The sequence below is a fragment of the Phodopus roborovskii genome, unplaced genomic scaffold (genome assembly GCF_943737965.1).
Source record: "Phodopus roborovskii unplaced genomic scaffold, PHOROB, whole genome shotgun sequence".
Classification (NCBI taxonomy): domain Eukaryota; kingdom Metazoa; phylum Chordata; class Mammalia; order Rodentia; family Cricetidae; genus Phodopus; species Phodopus roborovskii.
In genome coordinates, this window is record NW_026126416.1 from 18289736 (window position 1) to 18311352 (window position 21617).

Consider the following 21617-nt stretch of genomic DNA (forward strand, 5'->3'; position numbering starts at 1 on the left):
TCTGACTTTAATTTTACACTTAAACCTACTACTAAATGGCATAACACCTCCATATACCTTGCATTACATGAAGCTGTATCCAATGGTTGATATCCATGTCTGTTTTAGAAAAAAGGATTTGAAAACAATGCTTCTACAATCAGAGTATCACACTATAATATCTCCAAGTTCTACTAGTCTGTAGCTGATCATAGGGCAAAGCCACATCACTCAGCAAGTCAGAAAATATTTTTAGAATAATTATCCACAGAAGTTCAATTGAAATGATAAACCTGAATATATGTTGTTGAGACATTCTTATGAATTCAACAGTCATTTAATTCTTAATTCTTAAAGGTTACTCACAGGGAAGAATGACCACAAACTTAATCATCTAGTGTAAATGGTCAACAATTATTCCTGAAGGAAAATTCTGCCTTTGCCCTTGAAATCTGCTTTCCTTATGGGGGATTCTTTTCCATGCTGCATCCTGACTGGGGTCCTTAACTCCATACAGAGGACACCACTATTTTTGTCACTTGGATGACAATATAAATTCACACTTTGTCACTTTAATATACTCTTGGTTCTCCTTAGGAAACAAGTATGGTCATTTAACATATAATAGTACTGGAGAAATAAAAGAGAGCTTTGAAAAGCAATGTCCTGAACTTCTTGAGTCTCCCCAGGGGAGGTGTCTAGCACAGTCTTGAACTGTTGCTGATTATAAGTCACCAATACCTTAGCTAAGGGAGCTAATACGGATGGAACTTTCCATGTATAGATTTAAGGCATCTGTAGTTCTGGAGACATGGTGGTGATTTCACAATAGGCAGAGATAAGAGCCACTGTCCCAGACATTGTTACTATCTCTCCTCACCTACACAAACCAGCTGACACAGATGTATCTGACATTAGTCAACACAAAATTTCTTACCTTCAGTGGAATACCACATTTGGAAGAAAACAATAAGGACCACATGTAGAGATCACTCAAAGGTTCTATGAGGGGCCTTATTTATAATCCTTTTGGTGAGGGGGCTTGTGGAGGGCAGATTTCTCATTGGCCACAGTACTTAGTGACCATGCTTCCTGGTGGTTCTGTGAATTATGGTTCAATCCTTGTTACAAATCTCTTGAAAATGTGGGGCCCACTTTTAGAAGACTTCCTAACAACCATTCACAATACCAACCTCATTATGATAAGGCTTATTTATCAACTTTGTTTCTCCTTATGTGATACCTTCGGGCCTTGCAGGAATAACAGAAAGCAAGCAAGCAAGAAATAGGTAGATATGATTTTTTTTAAATGGCTTTGTTTATTTTGAGAATAATTCTCACTATGTTTTGCAACATCCTGAAGTCAAGTAATCCTCGTCTCAGCCTCTCAAGTAACTAGGTACCCAACTGGGCCAAAAACAAATTGCTTTTGGGTAAAACTAGGTAGACTAACTAAAGGGTCTCTTTTTAAAATGAGAAGAAAGAAAAATGAAGATAGATTGCTTGAGAAAGTAAGAAAAGAAAAAAGAAAATTGCTTTCTTGTTTCCTGCATTTGCATAACCATCTGTGAAAGCTATGTCTGTGAACATTGAAAACCTACCTTAAAAAGGATGTCTGTACACATTGCTTTTCCATGAGTTATTATTGGTTCCTGATCTTCCCCTTTTCCATCCCAACAGTCAAGTTCAACACACCTAGAAACACAGTCAAATTAGAACACCGAGCCCTTACCAGAAAACTAAGCACAAAGTCAAAGACACATCAAAATAAGACATTTTCTTAAAGGTCAAAAAACTGAATGAGGAATGTGGGTATTTCGTAGATGCACAGGTTAAAAGTACCGTTCACTCCTAAAGCTGGTGCCATCAAAAAAAGGGCTGTGAGAGAGTCTGAGACTGAATGGACGGAGTTGCAATAGAGGACAACAGAAAGTCGCAAAATAGGCTGGGTTTGAGTAATGCTAAAATTTGTTTATAAACACGCTGGGTAGAACAATGTTACTTTCATCATGTTAGGAAATTTTCTTGAGCTGGGCCTGGTGGCACAGGATGGTAATCCCAGTTTATTAAGAGCTTAGGACAGCTTGGGGAAATAAGTGAGATTCTCAAAATAAAAAGTGAAATGAGAGCTTGATATATAACTCAGTAGTAGAGCCCTTGCCTAGTGGTCAGGAAGCTCTCAATGCAGTTCCCAGGACCACGTAAGAAATGCTCATGCTGTTTTATGATTCAGAGAAAGATATTGAAACAAAACATACTAATGAAGTAAGGATGTGGAGTTAATCTCCTTTGTAGACTTCTATACACAAAACACTGTGAACTTAAAAAAATAAATATTTCCAAAAAAAATCATAGTGCAAACACATTTCTTATTTTTGTAATACTTTAACCTTAAATATTTGCTTATCTATATAAAAATCACTTTCAGCGATCTCTCCTTAAAATAACTAAACTGTGGTTTATATTGTCAATTTTTTAAAAAAATTTTTGGTTTTTTTTATTTCAGGCAGTGGTAAGGATTGAACTCAGGACCTTGAAAAAAATTTTTGGTTTTTTTTATTTCAGGCAGTGGTAAGGATTGAACTCAGGACCTTGTATAGGCTAAGCAAATGCTCTACCACCAGACTAAATTCCCAAGATTTTTTGTAACAGTAAATAAAACTAAATTTGTAACTACCTACATAAAACTAGTAGAAAGCCTAATATGGCTTCTTAAAATAAATGTATTTTCTTGTTGTATGACTTTGAAGTAATATTTTAAAATCACAGTAAATGAATGCATTTTGACCCCTAAGATGAATGGAGACTTTTATGTGAAACCTTCTTTTCTCACTCCAAGTAAAATGAACATAATCTATGAAAGAGAAATGTAAATGTCCTTTTCATTCTGATTACTATTTTTGATTTCAGAGAAAAGTAAATCACAATGGTCCTCCCTTATCTATGGTTGAATTATCGAGAGTTAACACTGCCTTGAAAACATAGAACGCAAAGTCCTGTGTGTTAAATTGCACATCATTGTGAGTAGTAGTGCAGCGACATCATTCATCAGCCAAGTGTCCTGCCTAGGAATGGATCAGCCCAACGCCCAGCACATCACTCTGCCTTCACTACCACCTGCCAGCCACTTAGAGGCCTTCCTTGTTATTAGAATGTCATAGAACTACAGTGGCTATATTCAAGGAACCCTTACTTTCAAAATTGCAATCGCAAGCTGAGAGGTAGTGATGTTGCCAATATCATCACATTATGTCCTTGGAAAAAATTTAATGTCAAAGTTGTTAACCTCTCTATGTCTAATTTGTAAATAGAACTTTGTCACAGGTATTCACAAATGGGGGAGGGGTGCACAGATATCTAGAACTAGGTATGAGCCATTGCTTAGCAGATCCACTGGCTGTCTTGGAACACTGGGGACCAGAGGGATAAGGGGAAGACAGTGATAAGTCTAAAGGTGCCACATGTAGACAAAGCAAATGGCCATCTTGATTTCCAGACCTGCAACCAGCCAGGAGAACTTGTCTGTACATTTCCACTGAAGACTTTCCGCCAAACTGCCGCCCGGTGAGATAGGTGTTGTGGGAAGAACTGATGAAGTAGTGAGCCAGGGGGTGATCCATCTCCTGGTAGAGTTCTAAGCGATCTAGGAAGACTGGGGCATTTTCATCCGACATCAGATATCTGCAAAACCCATCACTTGATATGAGGCCTGGGGAGAAAGAAAATCTGAGTGGCACCATGGATCCGAAGAAGCACATCTTGTCCAGCCAAGTTGAGGCATCTTAAAAATAAGAGGAGAAGCAACTCCAGTTTCTCCCATGAACCCGCACCTTTCAGAACATAAACAAAATTCACAGTGGCACATTATAAGCAGCACAGCCTGGGACAGTGCTCCAGATGAAGAAACTATGCTACGCACCACAGTGACAGTGACAAGGGACCTCTGGCTCTGCTACCACCACCCTTGCCTTCTGCTGCCCATATCCTGGTCTCTAAGGCCAAGTGGGAAACGTGCTTGGTAACTGAGAATACATGTAAGATGTGTGGCATTAATTCTAGGTCACTGCTATTCAGGTGGAGGAAGGGCTTCTCCTGCAAATGGTTGCCTCTCCAAATTTAAACAATTTACCTTTCACAATGATTGGAAAGGTAGAAGTGTGCAGCTGGTGAGAAACATGGAAACACAGGTCACTGCTCATTTCAGTCACCTTTCTGAAATGGGGCAGGGCCTTTGTGGCAACTGCAGGGGTCAACAGAAGTGTTTCACAAATGTAGGCAGCTTCAGCCCTTTGCTTTTTCCCGTAACCATTTGCAAGTTATGAAAACAGTTTCATATCCACTGAAAAGCTCCACTGATCATATAAAAAACAGCTATGGACCTCATGTACACCTTGCTTAGGTTTCACAATTTGCTCTATAGGCTTGACATTGATGAAAGAACACTTTTAGAGATAGCATCACTGTGCCCGTAGACTGTACATCTCCATTTTCCTGCTGCCAAATAACAAGAACTACAATAGTTCTTGTAACATTTCCCAAATGGCTTTCTAGGCTAACTACATGTGTGTCTAAGGAATAGATCATTTCCAGTGTTTTCAAATTTACCAAACAGTTATAGCACTTTGTGCATCTGAATCATTCATGCACTTATGTGCATACATGTACACATATACATATACATACACAGTTTATCATTCACTGAATATATGGTACTCCACTCAGAAATTAATATGTATTGGTTTTTCAAGATAGAATTTCTCTTTGTTGTCCTGGAACTTGCTGTGTAGACCAGGCTGGCCTTGAACGCAGAAATCTGCCTGCCTCTGCCTCTTGAGGGCTGGATTTAAAGGTATATATTATTCTTTAGTTTACTTCTGGATATGTAGGCCATTTCTGATTACAACTAAAGCATTACAATAAAAGTTTCTATGCCTCTGCCCTTGGTACATGCCTTCATTTTAACAGCAAATATTTTTGAGACACTAGGATACATGCAGAACAAAGAGCTACATCCTTTTTTTTTTTACACAAAACTCACAAGTGATGGGTAAGAGAAATAAATATATGGGCAAATAATTATAATGCCATATTGGAAGGACAAAGCTAGAAAGATGAAAGTTAAAAAAGAATGGTGGGATACTTATTTAAATACATGGCTAGCGAAATCTTTTTAAGATTTCATACATGCATGGGGAAAAGCCACACAGACACATATGAGTGGGACTTTCAGGAAGAAAGATGAGCAAATGCAGAAATCTTGATGCAGGAGTGTGTGTCCTCAGTTTACTCAATGAATGCAAAGTGGGATGAACCACATCTGGGGAAAGTGGTGGGAAATGATGCTGGAGAAGGAGTCAAAGGCTGCATCTATCAGGGTTTAGTCCTAAATACTTGAGATTTTTGTGTTGAGAAGCTTTAGTGGGGTAGAAGAGTACATACTACCATTGGATAGTATTCTAAAAAGCTTACTCTCGCTGCTGTGTGGAGCACAGTACTGGGTAAAAAGCAGGATAAAGATGTCACAAGCCAATTGGCATTGTCCCTAGAAAGGCGTGGTAGGCTTGCATGTCTGAGAAGGTGAGAATGAAGAAACGTGGACCTCATATGTTCTGGTGACAGATCATAAAAAGTGATGTGAAAGAAATGATAAAAAAAAAAAAAAAAGTACAGGGTGATTCCAAAGATTCTGGTTTGAAAAGCTAAGTGAGTAGTGCAACCATTTTTTATGCTGTGAGAGGAAGAGGGACGGAGACTGGAAAATCAAAGCATCCTGCAAATGTGACTGTTCAGTGTGTAGATGAGCAGGTCTACCACAGGCCCCTGGTTTATGGTAGAGATCAGAACGGGAGGATTTACTCTGAGAGTCATACCTATACAGAAGACACTGAAATCTGATGGCCTGCCTGAGTGCCTGCTCCACTCCAAGCAGAGAGCATAGAGGATGCAGGGGTCTAGCACGGAACACTTCACCACTCTGACAGCCAGTATTTGGTGACTGATTGAGACACTTTCTAGGGTACACGCCTGCAAGTGGAAATGCTAAGCTACCCGGGAAACACATTTTCTACTGTATGAGCTTCCGTCCCAATCTCCAGGTAGTTGTGTGTATTTAAAATCCCAGGAGAAACGTCTTTTGAGCTGTATTCTTAAACTCAGTAAGTTCAGACAGGCTTTAAGTTTCTGTCATTTGTGAAAGAGGAAAGCTATGTTTTTTAGGTGACATGAGTTATAATTAGGCTTGAGAAATAACAAAGACACACATAAATCATTACAATGTCACATCGCAAAGGACATTTCACTTGTCTTTTGTTTGAACAGAACACAGCTGCCTTCAGAATGGGTGGGGGCGGGAGGCACCTCTCAGTCTTGATTTCTCAGAGTTTGAATGTGAAATGTCCCTCACAAGCTGATGGGTTAGGACAACTGGTCCCTAGTGGGTGGCACTGTTTTGGATCTTAGCTGGTATAGGTAGGTTATTGCAGGTATGTCTGGGATCTGGATAGTTCTGCTTTCTAGTCCTGCTAGGATGTGACCAGGAGCCTCATACTCCTGACACCATGCCTTCCCATCACAACAGACTGAAATATCCTGAAAATGTCAACCAAAATAAAATCCTTTCCCTCACCTGAGTTGCTTATGTCAGGTATCCTGGCCACAAGGACAAGAAAAAGCTGCACGAAGCAAGTGTAGTAGTACTTGCTACTACCACACCGTGTTGTCAAGTGCCAGGTTCACAGGCATGCCCCTGCAGCAGGGTTGCCCTTCAGTCTTCTCCATGTATTCAGTTGACTAATACTTGAACAACATGTTTTTTCCAAAACAAAACAACGGAGGGAGGTGGTGGCAAAGATCCAGAAATAGAGATCACCTGCTAACATAATTCTTCACTAGTGCCCTATGGTTGTTTTTATCTCCAACCCAGGGGTCAAACAAGGAGTGAGGAAATACATCAGATTAAGTCCTAAGTTATTCAGTGAAGCTAAACATAGGGGACAAAGAAAGGTGTGGGTTCTCATGTGATAGGAAGCATTTCCAAAGACTGCACATAGAGACTGCCTTTTCAGCACTCTACGAAATAAAAACTTGACACATGAGCAAATACAGCGGGTTATCACAACAATGTGCTCTACAGCACAGTACATTTTGTAGTGGCATGCTTCAGACAGCGTGGATTCACCTGAAGGAATATACAAATTAAATTAATTGAAGAGCAGAAAGAGAATAAATTAATTACTAATCTTTGGAACTATGGTGCCTCAAAGCATTTATCATATTTTAATTAAAATTTAAGTGTTTTAGGTATACATTTTCTTGTCTTAGCAAAACTAAAATTTAATTCTTTTTTTTTTCATTTATATTACCTTTTTTCTTCAAATCTTCATCAGGTTCATACATCTCAATGATCCGCATTGCTCTTTTAGCATCATAAAACGGGAATAAAATCTCATTCAGCCGAGGATCTCGTTGATGCTATGATGAGAAAATAACTCCATTTAGAAACCATGTTCCTCACCCTTGAAACAGGTTTCTAAGCATATAATTTGTAAAACAAGGTCCATCTAGACTATCATATTTGTAATTATAAAAATCAGACTTCCTAGTCTCTCCCTGAACTATACTTCAGAAAGTTTATATCTGAACTTGCTCTACTGGAATGGTTCTCTCCCATTTAAACTTTGAAGAATACATGATGGAGTGAGAATGTTAAGTGTACTGTCTTCTATTTCCTATACCTTAGGTAAGTGACTTGCCACAAATGTGTGCAAAAATGAGAGCAAAGTATCTTTACTGTATTTAAGAATCTACTATTAAGGCTAGTTTTATAAAGCAAAAAGAGATGGGCAGTGGTGGTGCATGCCTTTAATCCCAGCATGTGGGAGGCAGAGGCAGGTGGATCTCTATGAGTCTAAGACCAGCCTGGTCTACAGAGTAAGTTCCAGGACAGCCAAAGCTAAAGCTACACAGAAAAGAAAGCCCTGTCTTGAAAGACCGCCCCCCCAAATTAATTAAAATAAGCAACCAGATCATGTACTAAGTGGCCCAAAGCCCCAAAACAGTAATAAAAAAAGAACCTTCTAATGTCAGAAAAGTAAATAGTTAAGTTTTAGTCTTTCTCTAATAATGAGAGGTTCTTGATCACTCTGTGAGCTATGTTTTCTTGAGTTCATAGTTTTCCAAAATGATACAATTGTAATGATGAAGTGTAATCAGCACAAAATGCTTCTAAGTGTATATTATACAAAAAACAAATTAAGATACAACAGCTCAGAGCACCTTCAGTCTACCGCTGCACTCACTTTGCTCTGGAAATCCCCCAGTTGTGTGCACAGAAGAAGGCTCTTATGGAAGCTGCTGATCTCCACCTTTCTCAATCAGTACCCATGATGGTTCTTGCATAGAAGGAGAACCACCCTTCCTGCAGTGATGCTGCCCTGACTTCCTGGAATGCTGAGAAGTCCATTTATCCCTTCTCTACCTATGTGTGTTCGTGTGTGTGTGTGTGTGTGTGTGTGTGTGTGTGCGCGCGCGTGCGTGCATGTGCATGCGTGCGTGTGAATATAGATAGGTACACAAATGTCATGGCACATGTTTGGAGGCAGTGGGTCCACTAAACTTTTGTACAGTTCACTGTGGATGATAAGATTGTGTTGTACCCTTTCTCAAATGAATAAGAAGTAAACTTTCAAAGAATTACGACCAATAAGCAAATATGAGCAAGAGTTGGTTAACAAATAGTACTTTGGCAACAACTTTACCCAGATGTAAACACAGACTTTGCAATATTATTAGAAAGATGCTTAAGAGGCAACTGTTACAAATTTATATGGACATCTTTGACCTGTTTGCTTTGGGACTTTCTTCTGAGAAGGGGGTGATGTACAGAACAATACTATCAGCCAATGGGACACTTGGTTTTAACTGCTAAAGCATGGATGTCTCTAGACTTCCCCCTTTTCCCATTTAGCTAAAAGTGTTAAAATGAAGGGATCAATATCTTTTTGACAGTCTATCCTGATGGAGCATCCTTCTATTGTAATACTAAGGAATTGTTGATTATGCTTATGTATATGCTAGACTGGAAACTGTTATACTAGTAACAGGTCTTGATATTGTAGAGAATACTGATGGAATCTGTAGAGAAAGGGAAACTGATATGGACAATGGGATGCCAGGAAAGTGAAAACATGCTAAATCCTGTAAGGATATGATGCACCATGCAGCAGACCCCAGTATTCAAGGTGATGAGGGTCTCCCCTGGGGTGAGAAGAATCATTTAAAAGCATTCAAAGAAATAAAAGCCCCACCACTCTCTACTTGTCTCTTCCCCCATAGACAACAACACTAAAGAAGACAGATAAAGAATGGAAAAGGTTCGTTTCATACCCCAACACAGTAACACTCAAGTTATCCCTAGTTTCCTCCCTAGTAAAATTAAGTCGTCTGCCTTTAACATAAGATCACTGTTGAACATTTGGTACTTAGAGAAATGATGCAGCAAGTCTACATGACTTAAGAAGTAGGAGAAAAATGGGATACAGCTATGGAGGAGAAAATAGATGACAATAGGGAAAAGAGAAGGAAATCCAGACATTTCTGAATGTTTTTATACATGTACATACTAATGTGATGCTACTTAAAACCCAGACATTTCTGGATGTTTTTACTCACATATATACTAATGTGAAGCTACTTAAAATGTGCTGTATGGACGTCAGTAGCGGGGTTACCATCACCTGGGGGATTTTAAAGAATGTGGATTCTGGGGGACTCTGCCCAGATCTACTGAAATTGATTCCCTGGGGGGAACCAGAATTATTGGGGTATAAGGAAGACTAGTAAGCTTTCCAGGTGGTTCTGACTTGCTCAACTTAAGCATGACTGTTCTAGAGTTGGAGGTGAGCCTCAATTGGTAGAATGTTTGCTCTGCCTTGTGGGCTTAATCTCCAGTACTGCACAGATTTGGTGTGGTGGGACCTCTCTGTGTAATCACAGCACCTGGAAAGCAGAGTCAGGAGGATCAGGAGAGAGATGGGGGGAGAGAGAGGGGGGAGGGAGGGAGGGAGGAAAGGAAGGAAGTAGTAAAAAGCATTGCTTTATTCTGTAACCACATGCATTTTAATTCACTACAACCACCAAAAGAAAATCCCAATTAAGTAAGTCCTGCAGGGTAGGACTAATCATGCCTGTGATCCTAATTATTCTTTATCTATTAAAATGTAATCGGAAGGCATCACATTCATAAGACCATCCATCTTATGTAGAAGGAATAGCCAGGAAAACAGCACACATCCGTATTTGCTACCCATGGGTTACAGTCTTAGCAAAAGTGCATTAAGCACAGACAAAATAAAATGCCATTTTGTCTTTGTACCTGCTCTGCCAGATAAAATAATCTTTTCTTTCCCCCGAGTTTTCACATTTTACAAGGCACAGAGCCTGGTCCCTGTGAATAATCTAGAGGCAGGGAAACAAATGCTAAGGGGTTTGCATTATTGCCCTATAGTAAGGACCAGTGCTGCATACGATCAGATCCAGGTAACCTCAGGGTGCAGAAGAGTTCAGGTCAGAAACAACACAGCAGTTCTCACAGCCCTGAAACATCATCAGCTCCCACTCAGATAAACAACATGCCCAGGATTTTCACTTCCTGGCATCCAGGGCTTTCCAAAAGGAGGCTTAAATAGCTCTTAAGAGTAGGTCATAGAAACCTGTGCCAAGCAAATGAGATCTACTATGGAGAGTCTCTGCAACTCTGCCCTGACTTTACTGAGAAAACATGTCAACTGTCTTTACTACAAGTGCACTGGGAGAGAGGGATACTGACACAATATTTTAAAAAACCATAGGAAGTTAAATAAAAACCAGCAAGGAGAGGCTCAGTCATAAAGAATTGAATATTATCTCTTCCTCTCTCTTATCTTTTCCTCAAAGAATACAGATGTTGTAGAGGGAAAGATTTATGTACTTTCTTATATATTTCCAACTCTAGAAATGTAAAAATCAGCCTCAACTCTAATGTGATCACATGGTGTGGTGATGTATGTGTAAAGGAGTAGATAATCAGAGACAAAATAGTCGTGATTTTGTTTGTTTACTTGTTTGTTTTTACTCTCACCATATAAGACTTATTTCCTCTTTCTTTCTTTGGTTTTTCCTGCTCTCTATGCAGCTCTCAAGTCTCTTTGTCCTTAGCTGTTATTAAAGTGAAATAGATGTGAAGGTGGCATTGAAATCAATGTATCTTATTAGCAACAGAGAAACGAAAGCAAAGCCATCTGACCCTAGAGACTGCATTAGTCCTGCTACATACAGTTGAGCTTATAGCAGAGCCTGACAACAGAAGTTCCCAGCATGGGCATCCACTAGCTCTTGATTCTAGCCAAGGAAGTTTCCTTCTATCCATTGGAAGGAACCCATTGACAGAGTGACACCAAAAGTCTAGCTGTGAGTGGTGAACTCGTCTGACCAAATTCTTTATGGAGAATACCAGAATACGTATAATATTCTCAGATTCTCCCCAACTCCACTAAGCACCCTAAGAAAAGAAGGAATCCTGGCCATTTCTGCACAAACTTTCACAGGACACATGTTGCCTGGGCATCTTCTTAAGTACAGATACTGACTACAGGATAATGATGCTGCTTGTCTACGGCCACCTGTGAGCAAGAGGCCCTGGAAAGCAGGTGAGAAATGAATCCAAAGCTACCACTGAGGCAAGAGGAGCACATACCCCACAGAGTAACCAAGTGAAGGACTGAATCTTTCTTTCTGTTCTGAAGGCAGAGATTAGTATACTAAAGGGAAAGGAGGAGCAAGATTTAGAGGCTGAAAGATGGATGGTAGGAGCCAGCATGCCACTGGCTGTTGGGAAGGAGATTCCTTTGCCTCCAGTCAGTTCTAGCCAGTTAACCTTGCTGTGTAAACACCTTTTGGTTGTTTGTTGTTATAACTGGGACTCTGGCTAACTTGTTCAATGTTCTTAGTTGAAGTGGTTTCCTAAGCTGACTGTTTGAGACATCAAGGTAGAATAATGTACCCTGACATCTGCATATGTGGTGACCAGGGTCTTGTCCTTCCATGTCCTCATTTTCTCTTGTCTTGCTGCATGATGCTGGCTCCCATTAGCAGAGAAACTGCCTGTTGAAGTTACAAAGCTTGGTCATGTTGAGGTCTGATCCTTTTAAGGTCACAGACCTTTATGTTCCAAAGCCTGTTGCTTTCTGGATGAGCTCTGCTTCCTTGCATTACAAGATTTGAAGCTGCTCTGCCTGCCTAAAGCTGTTTTGATTCTAGAGAAATTAATGGGATAAGAGTAAAACTGCACATAGAATGTAAAGAAGAGGGGGCAGGGATATGGAGGGATAGTGGAGGAAGAAAAAGTGCTATTTGGGGGTGACACTTTGATTGAAATACCAGGGATTATACTTTTCAGGATTGTCCTATAGTACCTCTACAACCTACAGAAATCTACAGTCCCACCGACTCCATGAGTCTCATGTAAACAGCCGAGGTATCTCCTTGCTTAAGCAGGAGCCAAGTAGAAGGAAAGGAAACTTTCTGGTGAGCTTGTCTCACCAGAAAGAATAAAGATGACAGAGCTAGAAAAGCATGCAAGGTCTGTTTTCTTTAAATACTTCAATTTAAAAAGTAAAACTTATGAGTTTTATGAATAAACATTTTAAAATCCTTAGAATTATGAAACATTATTAGGTAGATAAAGAGAAACCATGTGTGAGAGGAAATGAATCCTGTAAGAGGCTGCGAGAGTAGCACCTATCCTCAGGACTTTAAAACTGGTTCCCAACTATACAATAGCATGATGCAGTTGGAATCGCATGCTTCAGGATGGCTGGCTCAGGAAGTGATGATGAGCTGACCATGTATGTAATAAGGTTTCCTCCTCTCTCTTAATACATTTTTCACCTAGAAAGCCAGATTCCTCCCCATCTCACCAGATTTAGGATGGTCAGTGAACCAAAGTACATGGCAAAGCTAAGGGAAACAAAACAAACAACAAAAGGGAGGAGGCAGAGGGATTAAGGAAATAAAGTGAGGCCAATTAACTTGGGAGAACTGTGGCACAAGAATGTGGATAAATAATATCTGGGTAAAGATTACAGTGCCCGGATGACTACAGTGGAATAGACTGGAAAGAGAACATTTTCATGTAAAATAAATACTGTACTGCACTGAACAGATTACTCAATGATGGAGGCATTTATGTGGATTCATGATGTCCCTCTCAATGCTTGTGTTAACAGTTTCTGACGTGTAGCCCTATGAATTGAAAGCCAATGAGTCTGCACACATAAAAAAAAGAGAAGACCTTTGGCAAAGGTGTGATTTGTTTGTGCAAACAGGGACTTGCCATTCTCTTTACTGAGGCCCTACCTGGTATCTAACATGATGCTTATAGCCCTGTCCTTTCGATTTAAAAAGAGCTTTTGTGGGTTTTGCTAAAAACACTTTCAGACATGAAAAAAAGTTAATTTCAGTTATAATAACAAAAGTTGTAACCTTTGCTTGTTCTAAAACATTTTTCTTGTACTTAAGCAAATTTTGTTGCCAGTTTTAGATGCTAAATGAATCATGTTCTAAACTCAGCTCTGAGCTTGTTTTGAAAATAAAGACTGAAAACTTAACCTGCAATCTAGTTGGCCTAACACTATATTTTGCTTAAGAGCTCAAGTGTCAAATAGTTGAACCTACGTATTTTTCTCACATGCAAACCATTAAAAGACAAAAATACAGGTTTCGAGTCCATGCAAAGATTTGAGGAAAAGTTAGCAATGGAGAATCCAAATATAGTGTCATAAACTCAATCCATTCTTTTTCTACTTATTAGATCAACAGAATCAAAGTACCTTAAAAATCATCTTGCAAGAAACACAGACACATTTAATTAAATAAATACATTACAAATTTCACACATACACACAGAACCAGAGCTACACATCATAGCGTGAAACCAACAGGAAGTGGTGTGCAAAGCCAGCGTGGAGGAAGCAGGAGGACACACAGACAGCAGCTGATTTTTGCACCTGGTCAAGCCATCATGGAAAGATCAGCAGGTCAGAAGCCAAGCGAGTAAGGGTGCGTGACACAAGCATGCACTGAGGACACTGGGGAGGCAAGCCACTGCACACAGACTTATGGAGTTAATGTATGAAAAAGCTTACTTCGTTTAGAAAGCTCACTAATTGGTCTACCGTTAAATAATCAGTTTTGTCTCCATTGCTGAAAAGAAATGTATTAGAAAAAGTAAGTTTTTTTTTTTTTGTATATGACGCTACAGTAGGTACGATTTACATGTTGACATTTGTTCATAATTCTAAACTCATTTTTCTAACACTGAAGTAGGTGATTTCTCAAAGTCGTCAGGGAGTGTAGTGGGGGCAGGGGGAACCCAACAACAATGACAAAGGAAAGATAACATTCCCACCAGGTCACAAAAATTGCCTGCGATATGCAATTCTTTAGCATTATCAAAAGACATTCCTTCAGAAACAACATGTAAGTCATCCATTTGAAATAACTGGAATGAATGGACTTCTGAACAACATATTAACATTCCAAATCATATCTAGTTAGTTCACATAATGGGTTAATACCTAAAGGAGCAGGTTAACATTGTAAGTCGTTAGTAAAGCCAATGCTGGGGGCGGGTGGGGGGGGGACGACGAATTTCCAAGTGCTGTAATTAATCTACATCAAAATTTCTTAAGAAAAAAAAAAAGACCTCAGAGTGGGCTTCTATGTTAATAAATTAAGGGGTGAAAATGTAATTCTGACTAGGCATACTGGAGCTAGCAACATGTATTTAAAGATTACAGCAATAATGGTTTCAAAATTATAGGGGGCAATGACAGTACTATATAACACTTCCTCGTAAGGAAAACTTACATTTTTTTAAAAAGGTCTTCTATATCTGTCCGAGGACAAATCTTTTGTGTCAATTCGTAGAATTTTTCATAGGTAAATGCAGCAGGCTCAATCTCATCGTTCTGTGGAGAATAAAAAGGGCCAGGTATTACAGGAGCATCTCTCTCTCTAAGAGAGTGGCTATCTACTAGGTCCTGAAGTAAAGCCCTGGGCACCCGGAGTAACCACAGCAAGTGAAATGAGGCTTCCCCAGTTATCACGATGGCACTGATGACACATGAGACACTTGGTGACACCTGCCTCCAGCACAGCTTTCTCTGGGAAATCCTTCATTGATCGAATACACAGAAATGTTTCTCTTCTCCTTGAGGGAAGAAAGTAAATGCTCCCTTAGAGGACATGGGATAATCAAACCCAGTATTTAATTACACTTATTTTGCCGACTTTTAGAGGGTCACAGAAAGGGACTTGTTTGAACGTCACACTGAATTGTAACATTCAAACAAGATTTTAAAAACCAGTCCTTCTTGCAATACAAAAATTAATTTCAGGGAAGTGAATACAAAGAGTCATGAACACAAATGCATGGGACAGAAAGAAATCCTCCATGAAATCCTGCAAGGCTGTCTGGAGGAACTGAATTTATTAGTTAATAATTCATGCTGATGCTATGCTAGGTTAAGGCAGTATGGCTGGGTGTTCTAAAATAAGCTCTATAAACTGTATAAAGAACAGCTGCCCTCTTTTCATCTCACCTTAATAAAGCTGACAAAAATCCTTGTGAAGTAAAATAGTTGGATGTTAAAACACTTCTTCAAGTGTTAGCATGATCAGTGAAAGGGAAGAAAGAAAATTAACTGTCCGCTATGTCACTGATTCCAACTGATGCCAGTTTAACACTGTAACCCGGCTTATCACATATGACTGGATAAACAAACAACAGTGACAACGGTTCTAGAAATATAGTTAAGTCAGTGAATACCTTTCCACTGGGCAGACCTAATTCCTTGAGGGCTTGAAAGATCACCTTTTCTGTTTTCCCCGATGCAAAGGTTCTAGTAATACTAGAGCAGGAGAGAAAAAAACTGAGTTACTGATCATTCTGTTTTCTCAGTACAACAATCCAAATACCTTAGAGATGGTGGATTGAGGGGAAGGAAGAGAATAAAAGCACCTTTAATTTGATGGTATTTTACATACCCAAACTAATTCTTCTTCCCTCTGGTTACCAGGGCCAATTCTAATACATATAGTCCATTTCCGTGCTTGTGAGAAAGTGGGTTTTTGACAAATGCAGTGATACATTTGGATCCTAGGAAACGGTGTTCTTTGGAAAAACCAGGAAAGTGTCCGATTGTATAGTGGTTCTAACAGTGCATGTGAGTAAGATCTGCACTTAGGAAAGCCTCTGTGTGTGTGTGACTCCTGTTCTCCTGGCTTGCATGTTAACTACAGTGGAGACCCGGGGACCAGACATATCTTGGCTCTTCTAAGCACTCTTGGGACACCCTGCCATTCTAGCCAACTAAAGGTGGAAGTGGTTGGGGGAAGACCCAATTAATGTTTTCATCAGAATCTTGGTGCTTCCAAAGACATGCTATTTCGGAACAGCCTTTTGACTAATTAGTACAGGGAGCATCAATGCTCGTCAAATTTTAACACCGTAATGGCCAATCTTCTTTATGTAAAGGGAGGAGACAGTGCTCCCAGGCACACTGCAAATGTTTTGGAGATACTTAGTGTTGCTGAAGCTTTCATCAACAACTTAGAATGAAAACTATCTGGGTGGGAGAGATTAGGGGTATTTGGTAGCCAGACATAGTCCACATGGCTCTCAGCCTTGTCTCTGCCTATCCAGCAGCCTTATTCACTAGACGAGTTACTATATGAGTTATTATAGTTTTGAAAGGCTGAATGTAGAAGGGCAGCCTTGAATTGAAGGTGAAGGTGACATTCGCCTATGAAATGTGCCTTATCAACAATTAGCATCTTACCCCCAACCTTACTTCTACCCCACTATTTATGTTAATGAAGGTGAACACTGATAGCTAGTCCCTCCTGGGGGGATGAGAAGGCACCACTTCAACTCTACAGTACAGCTTACCAAATTAGACCCAGAGGAAGGAGCTTTCCATAAACGCATTATGATGGGTCCATCTAAACCACTATTGTGCCGTACTAAGTCCATGAAGACTTCAAGAAGTAGGTTTAAGGGTTCTTGAGACAACTGTATTCCAGCATAGGGAGGCTGACAGTGGTGCCCAGGCGTGCTTCCAGAGCAAGGAAACAAGATAATGGGTTTCTTTCAGAGTGTGCTGTGTCTGTATTTTTTTCAAGTCTGAGAGTTTATCAACTTTAGAAACTGACTTGGGATAGGTACCATTTAACCTTTTCAATTTAAGGGAAAGTGGCTACGCAATGTGTCTTTCTTTATGAATGTATGCACTGAATAACTAAGAGGCACAGCAAAGTTAGATGCCAGTGCAAAGCAATCTCAGGTGTTTCCTGGCTGACTCAAGACTGCTGGGTTAGACAGGACTGATTATAACATGGTAAAAACTGACCACTGTGGCCATGAGGCAATGGAGGCCAAGCCAATCCTGTAAAACAGAACCAAGGCACCATGGGGAGTGGTGTGAGGCAAGTAGGAAAAACAGTCTCTTGGTGAGGCTAAATGTCAAGAAACAGGACTTAGCAAAGGTCAAGGAACAAGGAGATGAGAGAGGAAGGTGTTGACTTCTCAGATGAGGGTAGGCTTAGGCTGGGCAGTCTACAGACACATTTTCTCACTGTATGTTAGAAGAGAAGAGAAGCAACCCAGAATGGAAAATAGGCACAAGGGCATCAATCAGACTATTTCCTTAGAGTAATGTTTATTGACTTTGCTCTAGACATCTTTCCAAATCATTACTGAAGCTGAAAATTCATCTACTGTGATAAGAAGGCTAAGGAGGGTATCTGAATTCTCTCATTGCAAGAAAGATGCATTTTAACCAGGGTTCTGAGAATAACACACTAATAACACACAGTTTGAGACATCTTGGACATCATGGGAGCATTTCTTGACAACATACATACTTAGAGTATAATGATAAAGGGACTATGACATTATTATAAAACCTCTATACAATTCTCTGGCCAAAGAGGTCCACTTATTTAGTGCGTCAAGCTACCAGTCAGGTACTCAATGAGATTTTCTTTCGTGACAGAGAGAGAGTGAGAGAGAGAGAGAGAAGAGAGAGAGAGAGAGAGAGAGAGAGAGAGAGAGAGAGAGAGAGAGAGAGAGAGAGAGAGAGAGAGTCTCTAGCTTAGGATGGCCATGAACTCCCTACAACCTTGCATTTCTAATACTATAGTCACATGCAATCAAACCTGAATTTAGGGAAACCAAGGCTTTGAATACATTAGGCAAGGCCCCTACCAACTAAGCTACACCCTAAGTTTCTCAATGAGATTTTATTCAATCGAAATAAACTGTCACCCCTTCCCTTAAAGGAACTTACAAAAGCAAACACACCAGAGTTGTGCTCAATCCTACCACGGTTCTGGCTAAATTCTGTATTCTGTAAATGACTGGGACAATATGAGCCTAGAAGGAAGTCCATATGTGATCTTCAATGTTTCTAAGGCTTTTGAACAGCAATTTCTGACACAGCCACAGAAGAGTTCTAGTGAAGGAGCTGCAGCTTCAGGAAATGGCTGGATGGATTGTGCAGACAAGATTGCTGGTATTATTATACCCGAGGCTCTTGGCCTTTAATTTAGTAGCACCTCCTGTCACTGTCCACAACAATGTAGATCTCTATCACTCACCTCTCTAGCCACAGGACACATTTTAAGTTACAAGGAATGTGAGACAGAAAAGTTACTTTTCAGAACATGGTCTAAGTGGAAGGATGAACTTAAACTGGCAAGTTTCAAAGGAAGGTAGAATGTGCAAGATCATATACATAAAAAGGAAAGAGAAGAGGGAGGCAAGGAGCAGGACCCCTTCATCCATCATTCCTGCAATTTCCTGTGTATTATGTTTTGATTTAATGTTCAAGAGCAGGGGCCTTCAAAAAGCTACACAATGACTATGATGCCAGATCCCTTTTTAACACAATGTGCACTATATTAATAGTTTCCATTTTAAAATGCTAGAATGATGGTGATGAAGTGACATTTTCAAAAGTGTTTATCCTTCACATCCATTAAAACATTCAGAACAATTTCTACCTAACCCTTGGCAGACATCTACCAGGAGAGTTATCTGCCTTTGTTGGCTTGGCCATCAACTCTAATTAACTGCCCACAAATCACAGATGTCTTGTGTTAAGTATCTATTAATAATGACAAGCACCAAAAAAAAAAAAAAAAAAAAAATCCATGTCAAAGAGAGCTAAAGGCAATGCCAAAATAGCTAGGCCATTTCCAGCAAAATGGTCGTAATGATTTTCCATGTGAGCATGCCACACAAGGATCCACAGAATCAGAATTGTGGTATGACAGCAAGATGGGTGGAAGGCAGACAAGTGAACCCAGGATCACTGGTGAGAGGTGCTTGGATCGTTACCTTCCAGTTTCCACTCACCCTGTTTTCAAAATCTTTATCATGAAAACAATTAAATGAAGCATAATAGACAGTGTCCCCACACTACCATCGGTACACTCTCATGTATGGACGTGCATTGTCTATATGACAAGAGTGGCAAGACTGGAAACAGTGAAATGACTGCCTTTCTATTGCTCAAGTTAAGGATCTTTCTTGAAGTGTCTTTGGTGACAACTACCAGGCAGGGATGCTCACAGGGATTTTTCACAAGCGTCTAAAAACTTGTTAGAAAAATATTATTGAAAACCTTCCTTTACTTGAGTAGTGGCAAGGCAGCAAAGAATTCTATATATGGATCTGTTAAAGACCACAACAAATGCATGGGGTCTCTGATCTGGTAATCAATCGTGACAGGTTGAATAAAAAGGATATTGTACAGGGTCATCCTCACGGTGTCTATGTACTCTAGTTTCTCATAAATCTGTATTGCAGAAATGTCTCCTGGGTACTTAAGTCCATAATCCCCATAGCTATGGAATTAAGAAATGTGATAGTGTCTAGTATGATTCTGCTTTGTTTGACAATGTAAGGGAGTATGGAGACATTTGCACAGGGGTACAGAATAGAAGCTTTGGTACAGAATGGGATATGTAGATAGTGAAGGGGGAAAAGAACCCTGGAAATGGCCAGGAGCGATCAGAATGTCACACCTGAACTGCATCCACCCATTCAAATGTTCTGAGCTTGATGACTTGTCTTGTGTGTTAGAGTCTAGGACAGCACTCTTCTAGGTTTCATTGTTCTGTCAGTCTGTGTCTTTACTAAAGTCATTTCCAGAGACAACATCAAAATGCATTTGAGTCAAAAAGTCCTGGGAAGCATGGGTTGGTACACACAGAGTCTTGGTTTGCTTCAGGTTATGGCACATATCTCCTGGCTTCATGTGGACAGATGCTGTTGTTCTAGGGCTGAGTCCAGCTTCTTTAAATGCTTACATAAACATCAAGTTTAGTCAAGAGAGTTTAGTCAAAAATTTCCATGGCTCCCCTCACAAGCCCGGACAACTACACACAGACCATTAGCAATCCCTAAACTGTGAAAAGAAGTGAGAATCACAAACGAGGGGTGTGTGGGGACTCCTCCCAGGATGAAATATGTCAGAATCATTAGAGAACACACGGGGAAGATGTTTCTGGCTCACACCCTCATCCTTTTGGGTTCCATCTGCCTTTTGTTCTCTGTCACTGTTAACTAGGGTGTGTGAGAGAGGAAGTCTGTCCCATATGAAAATCCAACTCAAATCCACTGTGCTGATATTAGGGTCCTCTGGGTGGTGGTTTTATTGTTCTTGGGGTTGGGGTCAGCAATCTATAAAAATGTATCTGAGACAGGTCTTTAGCCCACTTTCCTCGGATAAGGAAGGCCACAGCTGGAAGAAATTAGTCTGCAATCTGTAAGACCCATACTGGCACCCTTGCCTTGCATTCCCAGCCTCCCAAACCGTGAGAAAGGAGCTTCTGCTATGTATAAGCCAAAGTCTCTGGTACTTTGTTGCAGCAGCTGAATTTTGGGAAAGCCCCACCTTCTCTTGGGATCCGATGAGGTGCAACCTTGGATGAGGAAGTGCTGGCAAGAGGCACAAACCTGCCACAGTGCACCTTCACAATAGCGGTTTAGCCAGAGTTGGGAGGTCATTGATGCTCAGATAAGTGGAGGAACACAATATAAATCATGAAAGCCCAGTGACTCACAGATTAAAATTCAGCGCTACACTTTCAGACATCCTTTATCACACTGATGCTTCCTTTCTGGGGGAAGTGTACTTTATTTACACTGGTGATTGCTAAAAACTGAATATACCTTGGTCAGCCTAGACATAGGCAGCGGATCGGGGTGGGGGTGGGTAAGGGTGCCTTAGTCCTGCCTCAATGGGATGATGGAACAGACTTAGTACACTTCCCAGGGAAGGCCTTACCTGCTCAGAGAAGCAGATGAGAGGCAGGCTGGGAAGGAAGTGGGAGGAGGGGGAGGAGAGGACGGAAGGGGAAGTAGGATTGGAATGTAAAAATTAAATTATTAAAAAAAATACACATAATAAAACCGAACTACAAAATGACAGAAACTGAGCTTCCAGAAATATCTTAAAAGCAATGAGCACACACAATTATATTATAGCAGGCCGGGTCTTTGGTTTGGGATGGTGACAATAAAGAGAGCTGCA

The 21617-nt window shown here is 40.3% G+C and overlaps 1 protein-coding gene across 12 annotated transcripts in view; it reads right to left on the minus strand.

The window, feature by feature from the left end:
- Plcb4 (phospholipase C beta 4) overlaps positions 1-21617 on the minus strand; it is a 367915-nt gene that overhangs the window by 68693 nt on the left and 277605 nt on the right. For all 12 annotated transcript variants that reach the window (XM_051183311.1, XM_051183307.1, XM_051183309.1 and 9 more), the window contains 6 exons: positions 15845-15926; positions 14884-14984; positions 14160-14217; positions 7341-7449; positions 3478-3688; positions 1581-1674 (listed from right to left, as the gene is read on the minus strand). In XM_051183311.1, the coding sequence (XP_051039268.1) occupies positions 1581-1674; positions 3478-3688; positions 7341-7449; positions 14160-14217; positions 14884-14984; positions 15845-15926 (655 nt within the window). The remainder of the gene's footprint in view (positions 1-1580; positions 1675-3477; positions 3689-7340; positions 7450-14159; positions 14218-14883; positions 14985-15844; positions 15927-21617) is intronic.